Below are 8,446 nucleotides of genomic sequence, written 5' to 3'. Positions count from 1 at the left end.
CCTCTCGACCGCCTCTCTTCGTAGCTTAGACAGCATATCTACGCTTCTGTACTTGTATTTACCGCAACTTCGTTCCAGCCGGTCTCCCCTCTTATTCGTAAGAGGGTGAGGCCAGGTGAGTGAATAAAACACACTCGCACAGCTCCGTAAAGCCCGCGGCTCCCCAAGCGGTGCCAGAACCGCTAGCCCGGCATTCCACCACAATAAGCATTTATTAAAGAATTATAGTTAAAACGTATTCATTTGAGCTTTGGCTTCCTGCTAGCCTTTGTGACATTGTACTTGTGCATCCTAATATAACTGAAGCTCCCTGAGGTAGGAACAACAACTCAATCATTTTAATGCAGCCTGAATACATTACGCTAAGGTTTTCAAACTTGGATGCATAAAATTAGACAGCTAAGTCTAAATAAGATGAATAAAAGTGGCTTGGTTTTTGGAAATGTAAAATACCTATGGCTATATTCAAACATATTTACTCTTTATTAGTGGCAGTTATGCCCAGTGCATATGCTGAGACTTTGTCCTGATGTGTTAGTCAAAGCAAAGTTGAAGATGAGGCCTGGGAGCACACTGTGGAAATCTCATGCTTTGGGTTAGCACAGGTTCCCACCTCCTTGTATCAGTTCTAAGATATGATCGTGATGGTGTTGTTGTGAATGCATTTATTGAACAAATGCATTGATTAGAAACCTTCCTATTAACCAGATTGTGTGTGTCACTTGGTGCAGTGAATGTTCATTCAGATATGCTTTTGTTCATTTTGAAGGTAAATTTGAAAGCGGCATAGCAGAAGGTACAGTTGACCCAAGTCTAAACCCAATTTCAGCATTCCGACTTTCAGTAATCCAAAACTCGGCCGTTTGGGCAATTCTGAATGAGGTGAGATGTTGCATGCTATAGTCCTTGCAAAATCAGCATACTAAATGTGAACTGTCTTAGTTTTTTCAACAAATTTGAAAGGAATTCTGGCTTAAGGTTTGTTGTAGAGACTTAAAACTTACAGTTGTTTTCCTTAAAATGTGATATATTTTTTTTAATTTTTGTATTTCAGATCCATATTAAAAAGGTCACAAACTGATCAACATCTCTTTGGAGATTGCAGACTTTTCCTAATAAATCCTACGTCTTTAACAAGTCACAGGTTGAAAGTACTAAGCATGCACCTTATTCAAGTCTTTCTGATTTCTCACTCAAACTCTACCTCTTGTGAAATCTACTGTAGATGAGAAGATTGTAATTAACCCATCTTGTCAGATCCATCCAGAAACTGATGCTCCAAACTGTTATTATTCATGAAGTCTAAATTGTCCTCCATTTCAACATGACTTTAGGGGTGTGCTACTCCTAACCTGTACTATTTTGATGGTATAGTAACACAGAGACGTTGTACATATTGTTACATTCCTTGAAAATGAAAAACTGTAATTATTGTTAAATGCATTTTGTGAAGGGGGTACTTTCGGAGTTCCATTTATTTTGCTATAACAAAACCCTCTTTTATAGACTATCAGGGAGATATATATATATATAAAAAAAAATGTTAGGGATATTTAATTTATTAAAATAATTTGAAAAGTACATATTTTTATGCAGTAAAATTTTAAATTGATATGGGTTTTTTTAAAGGATTATCTAGCTGCTTAAGTTATCTTTCTATATTTTGCTTTGGAGATACAAACATAACAAACTAATGCCATATTTCAAATACACTGCCGTGGTTAAGAAAATTACATTAAGTAGTTTTGTACACGGAATCTGAAAAATATTGTTCAAAGGCCTGAACAGAGTTTTGAAGAACATTTCTCTTGATGGCTGCTGTGTTTGACTGTGCAACCACATAAAAGCATGTTGAAGTATCCCAATATTTCATATTATGTACTAAATCTGCAGTGATTTTTAGAATGAATTCATAACATTCTAGAAGGCGATTTTAATGTCAAGCTATCCTTTAAAAAAAACAGCTTTGTCCAGCTCTTAGAATGAACAGTGCATTCCCCAGCTTTGCATTAGAATTACATTACCTTTTTATCAGGAAAAAGTAGTAATTAGACATATTAACCTCGCTTAAGTTCCCTCCTAAAAATGCTTTTAGTACAGTATTGACTTTAGCTAATTGTTATATTGATTATAATTTTTGTTTCTCTCGCAGAGGGGTCCAATGTAATGTCTTCATTGACTTCAGTGGAAATTGAATCTGGCCCTAGATCAGTAGCCTACTTGTTTGCACTTTGAGGTAAAGAACAATGATTACCTGGCCAGTAACCCAGGCAGACAGCTGAAGCAGTTGTTACTACATCTACAGGAGAACTGAGAAGTTCTAGGGCTTGCATGTACAAGCTTAACTAATAGATGACCTGCTGCCTACTGGCATTCACAACCCTAAATTAGGCCCCAGTGGTATGTCAGTGCTGCAGAAGCAGCATGTCCTGGCTGGAACTTCCCAGACATGATCTGTAAATCCACTCCTATTTATCCTTTGCATGGCAACTTTTGAGACCTCTGTCTTCACTGTGCATGACAGCAGCTTCCAGAGATGACCCTGGACTGGCCTCACCAATGTATTTCTGAGTTTGGAGTGCATGGGCAGGTATAAGAACGGGTGGGGAGGACATGCTTAGGAACGTCCAAGCCAGGACACTACTGCTGCAATAGGGACTGGAACTCTTATTTCCCTATTGAAAGGAGCATTGGGTACCTACGGACAGGATTCACAGAAGCCAGCAAATGGTGCTAAACCAACTACACTGGTAGTATGAAATGCTGAAGTGAGGAGTGGGGCATGAGCTTCATCCTCAGTGGGAATTAGATACCTTACTTCAGTCACAGGAAGGTGATTAGTTCTGCTCAGGATTGTGATCTGCCTCCTGCAGATTCAGTTAGTGCCTGAACCAAAAGGAGCGTTGTTTTTGGGAGGAATGGAAAGTGAAAGAGGCCTCAGTAAGCCAATAGTCCAGTGAGTAGGATAGGATGCCTGTTTTCTAGTTTCCAGTGTGCTTCATCTGGAACTGAAATTTTATTCCAGGACCCCATGTTCCAAGGGAAGTGCCAGACTACTGGATTAGTTTTTCTTTTTTTTTTAAATTGAATTTCTTCTCTTTGAGTCTGAATTAAGCATACACTGGAGCAGGGGCTTGAACCCAACCCCCACATTGCAGATGAGTGCCTTAAGCACCAGGCTGTTGTATAAGTCTCACTTTTCCCTCTCCCTGCCCTTGTTTGCGAATCCTGTTGGGGCTTAAGACATTAAGAAGCTAAACAATTTCAGGAGTTGAGCAGTTTTGTGTGTACCCACTGGCAGACTCTTTGGTACCTAGAGATTTTGGGCATGTCCAAGATTAGGCAAGAACTGAACATGAGTTTTGAAGAGTTCATTTATGCCTAAAGGTCAAGCAACGCACTTCTGGTGGTCGTTGGGCATCTCCATTTGCTTGTGGATCTAGCCCTCTGTGCTGCTCTAGGACAGTTAACATACAATACTATTGAACAGGGTTGGTGAATCTAAATCTAAGCAAAGATCTAAGAATCTATTTGAGCTTATTTTCCCAACTGTGTCTGCAAAAATGCAGGCACTTTAATATATAGCTATTTATTAACTTTTATATTACAACTTTTAGTCAGATGTTTGTATTTGTGAACATGTGATGCACTTTTTGTTGCCAAAAATAGTAGTTTTATTGTTCCATATTGTAAAAATGATTTATTATCGAGTATTTTGGTACCACTGTTAGGTACCTTTCTGAGAGTACTCTTTTATAATAGCTTATTCATCATCTAGCTGGTCTGAATGTTAAACATGTAAGATAAATTCCTAATGATATTTCTAAATGTAAAGAAGTGTACCCAAAACTGATCATGATACTTTTGTGTTGTCAGTATTGTTTTGCTAGCTTTACTCTCTTTTTTCTAACACACAATAGCATTTATCTGAAAATTGACAATTACTTCCAAATTATGCTGGGCTTTTTTTTTTTAAGATTAATGCATATTATTTTGTTGCTTCTTAGTAGCAGAAGCCAGAAACACCCCAGGCTGCTGTCATATTAAAAAAATTCTTGAGGTTATGCTCTTGATAAACAAATGTGCCCCAGCAGCACAAATTAATTCTTGTATCCCTTTCTGGAAGGATAGGTTTTATAGAATCAAAGTCTATTTCAGACCTGATATAGTTAGGCACAGTTCGCTTGACATCCTCAGGATATGTTCTTCCAGTCAGTAGAGGGTGTGGATGGAGAAAGTTTAGACTTATGTATAAAGAAAATAAATCATCTTCAGACCATTATTTTAGGCTGTGGACAGATGTTATATGTAGTGCTACAAATCCTTTTGTAGTGCTACAGAAGTTGAGAGGACCAATGTGCACATCCTCTGCAATGCGACAGAAATGGCAAAAACACCAAGAACATGTTCTTGGATAAAAGACGAACTTGTCAGTAGCACTACATATAATGTTGGTACAGTGCGCTGTAGCGCCACAGAGGGGTCTCTTGGTTCCCCAGCATCCCACAGTGCTCCACTCTTTCCTTGCCCCTTCCTTCCTCTCCCTTCCAAGGTGGGGAGAGACAGAGAGTAGCATGTAGTCCCTGAGTGCTCTGATCTTCTTTCCCAGTGGGGTGGCAGCCCTGGGAGACCATTGTGGTCCCCCAATCACTGACAGCCTGTCCATTCCCCACTGCATGAGGGAGACTCCCAAAGATGCACCATGCTTGTAGACATGCTCCCCTCCCCTGGTGGAGAGCAGCATGGAAGCAGATTAACAGGGTTGAGCAATCCTTCATGTCATGTCCATCCCCCACCCCTCCATACACACTACTGAATGCCTTAAAGGCAACTCTTGTACTGCTTCAGTCAGGGGGCTCTGCATATCTGTCTGCACCAGTAGTGTTTTTTGTAGCACGTCATCAGCATGCTGCAGTGCTTCAAATGTAATGTCTGTCCACCACCTTAGACTCTTAAGCTTTCCAAAATTCAGTATTGCCAAATGTGGCCAAAGCGGTTGGATATCCTTTCTGGAGAGTGAGGCTGGAGGCACACCACAGGATTATTACAGTGTATATATACGGATTTTACTCAAAAAGATTACTAGAGTGTATATGTATGGATTTTACTCCATAAAAAGGAGAGGACATACACCCAGCCGTCTGAAGCTCACTGCTTACAGTAGGTGCTGTTGCAGTGCTTGGGCACAAGGTAAGGGGAACTGTTTCACATTGAGCAAATAATTACCCCTGTATGAAACTGACTGTGGGAGCAAGACGCATTCCCACTAGCCGCATGTTGTAATTTTGTAACTTGATCATGTAGGAAATGTCTTTAGTATACAGTTTTGATTTGCTAGAGTGGGGCTGTGCATCATACATCTGCTCCACTTTTATTGTTTAGTAAAATTGGTTTACTATGTAGTAAATATGAAGCGTCTGTAGCCTTCCTTAGTTATCATAAATGAATGCTTAAATATTGCTGGACACTAGTCAGTTTGTGTACTGCAGCCCCCAGTGATGTAGTTAATAGACACTTTAGGTATACTACAAATTATTGTATTAAACACAATTAAACATTTAGCAGTGGTGAGGCCTCACCTGGAGTAGTGTCCAGTTCTGGACCCCATGCTTCAAAAAGGATGTGGACAGTTTGGAAAGAGTACAAAGCAGAGCAACAAAAATGAATAGGGGCCTGGGAAGCAAGACTTATGAGGCATGTTTGAAAAACTAGGGTTATTTAGCCTGAAAAAGAGAAGACTGAGGGGAGGGAGACTTGATAACAGTCTTCAGATACCCTAAGGACAATTACAGAAAGGATGGAGATGGCCTTTTCTCTATGTCCATGGAGGACAGGACTAGGAACAATTGCCTCAAGCTGCAACAGGGTAAATTTAGGTTGCAGATTAAGAGGAGGAACTTCCTGACCATGAAGGTGGTAAGACATTGGAACAGGCTACCCAGAGAAGTTGTGGAATCTCCACCCTTGGCAGTTTCCAAGAGCAAGTCAGACAGACACTTGGCTGGGATGGGTTAGTCAGGGATGCCTCTGCCTTGAGCAGGCGGCTGGACTAGATGACCTTGTGAGGTCCCTTCCAGCCTACTTTTCTGTGATTCCAATGTCTTAGAGTGAGTAGAGCTTCTTACATCACTAGGATTTTTTTCTACATTTAATTGTAAATGAACTTTAATTCAGCCTTAATTACCCCTAAGTAGGGCAATAAAACCTGCAGTAGCCTTATTTAACTTTCTAATAAAATTGTATTAGCCACAACTGAAGTGGCTATTGCCCAGCAAAAGTTGACTTGTTTGCAACAGCTAGCATTTCCAGAAACCTTTATTTTCTGATTGATTCTAAATTCTCATATTTGAGGCCAAGCACCATTTTTCTTAAAATACTAGCTTTTTATGAACTGATAAGTACAACTGAAAACTGCTTATGTGCAAGTAAAGCAATCGGCACCTCTTGGATTAGAAAGGGACATTTCTGGAAAACTACTACAGGTTTTGTGTTCCTCCAGGGGACCTAAAGCATATCTAGTTTTTATTTTCAATTACGTTTATTAAATACTTAAATTTTGCCAAGCCACCTTCATGAGGGCAGGAAAAAAATCTAAGACAGATAGCTTAACTGTGGACCAATTAAAAAAAACAACCCCCGTTCTTCTTCCCTTATCATGTAACTTGCATTTCCAGCCTTTATAAAATTTATTTTTAGGTGAGATGTTGGCTAGATTTAACCTAAATGTGTACTGTCACTGTTATTAGTTTAATTGTATACCAAGTTTCCTCCTTTAAATGTGTTGAGAGATCATGTTTAGTCTTTTAGCAAGATTAAGACTATTTGGTATTTTCCCCCTTGTTACCATAAATCAATTCAGTATTTCCTCCTTTGTCTGAGATATGCACTTCAAAAAAAGGTATGCAGCTCATGTTTTTAATACAGATGCTACTTTCAGCTAGAAATGGAAATAAGAAATTAATTCTAGAGGCCTTTGTTTCCACAAAAGATATTGTGTGCTTACATTTTATCGTGCTTAAATAACAGAGGTATTTTGAAATTAGCTAAAGAACTACATTTATTTTTAATATATGTACTTTAATTTACATTTACATAAAGGCATAAAAGCTGTCATACAACTATGTTCTTGCATTTGAAGGGAGTTAAATTTTTGTTGGAAATATTGACAGTTAGCCACAGAACGTTGTGTTTTTTACCTCAGTATTTTTTGTAATTTTTACTGTACACATTGACCTAGAGAACTGTAAAGCCTTGCTCTAAGTCAGATTCCCAAACTGTGGGTCATGAACCCAAATGGGGTTGCAACATCAGCAGATGGGGTTTTGCGGGTGGGGAGCTGGGGGTTGGGAGGGATCATGCTGAAGAAATGGGACCATAAATGGGGTCATGCTGAGAAAAGAATTGAGAAGTACTGCTCTAAGTGGACAAACTTTAAATATCAGTAAAGGAAAAGCACTTGTGTCCAGATCCTATTTCCATTTTCCTCAGTGGTGCAGCATCAAACCTTAAATACAAGAGTAATGGTATTCTGCACTTAAGTGATAGCTTATTACTGGTGCTGGAATTCCTATTAAGTAAGTATTATGTTTCTTGGTAGCTGCCTGCAGGGCAGAAGCTGCTGTTGTTATGCTTTGCATAGCAGGTCACAATAAGAATTCTTAGCCTTTCTAGAATTGGTGGTTCACTGCTTTAATTGTTGAAATGTTTCACTGCTCAATTGTTTGGTCAGATTTGAATACATGCTCTTCAGGCCTTAATAGTGGCTGATGTACTGTAAGATGCACTGCCAACAGATCTGGTATTTTAAACAAAACAGCTTTCCATGATTGAATTTTAGTAATCAAAATACTTAAGTCATTGTAAAGGGTTTGCTGTTAGAAAATAGTTTTTGAAACTAAAACTTAGTGCTTGAGTTTCATACTGAGCACTGCTTTTCAAAAGTTGCCATTGTCATTTTTCAGAAGGTACTGTTTGTGGAGGTCAGTTTGTACTCCTGCCTTATGGAATCTACAGATCATAAGTCCTGCCACAGCCTTTTCTAGCCAAACTTTTTTTTCTGTTTTGCCTCCCTTCCTACCCCCCATTCTCTCACTCCACTTTTCATTAACCAGCCCCATAGTAGTTAACACAACTATTGGATATTTATGGACTGGATTTTAAACTTGCTGCTATATTTGAAAACTTGGTATACATCATGTTAACTGTGCCTTTCATCAATGTTTATTCTATGTGCCATAGCTGTCAGTGTATATTTGAAATAAAGACTTTAAAAAAATCCAATCTGTTCTGGAGTTCTTAATTAGAAAGAGAAGAGTGTTATATGCACTGCAGTGTTTTATGTCCAACATATTAGGAGCACAAATTATGCAAATAGCATGTTACACTAATTTAAAGTGTGTAATACAGAAGTGTGCTAGTCTATCTTTAGGAATGTACTGAGATCATA

At 38.8% G+C, this 8,446-nt stretch overlaps 1 protein-coding gene across 2 annotated transcripts in view; it reads left to right on the top strand.

The window, feature by feature from the left end:
- Window positions 1–5,071, top strand: part of MGAT4A (mannosyl (alpha-1,3-)-glycoprotein beta-1,4-N-acetylglucosaminyltransferase, isozyme A) — a 158,296-nt gene extending 153,225 nt beyond the window's left edge. For both annotated transcript variants that reach the window (XM_019529468.1, XM_019529467.1), the window contains exons 15-16: window positions 770–882; window positions 1,055–5,071. In XM_019529468.1, the coding sequence (XP_019385013.1) occupies window positions 770–882; window positions 1,055–1,081 (140 nt within the window). In that variant the 3' untranslated portion in view covers window positions 1,082–5,071. The remainder of the gene's footprint in view (window positions 1–769; window positions 883–1,054) is intronic.
- Window positions 5,072–8,446: the final 3,375 nt, after the last annotated feature.

This window comes from Crocodylus porosus, unplaced genomic scaffold, assembly GCF_001723895.1.
Source record: "Crocodylus porosus isolate Cpor-Errol unplaced genomic scaffold, CroPor_comp1, whole genome shotgun sequence".
NCBI lineage: Eukaryota > Metazoa > Chordata > Crocodylia > Crocodylidae > Crocodylus > Crocodylus porosus.
The sequence above is the reverse complement of the archived record's forward strand: the minus strand, read 5'-3'. Positions and strand labels throughout refer to the sequence as shown.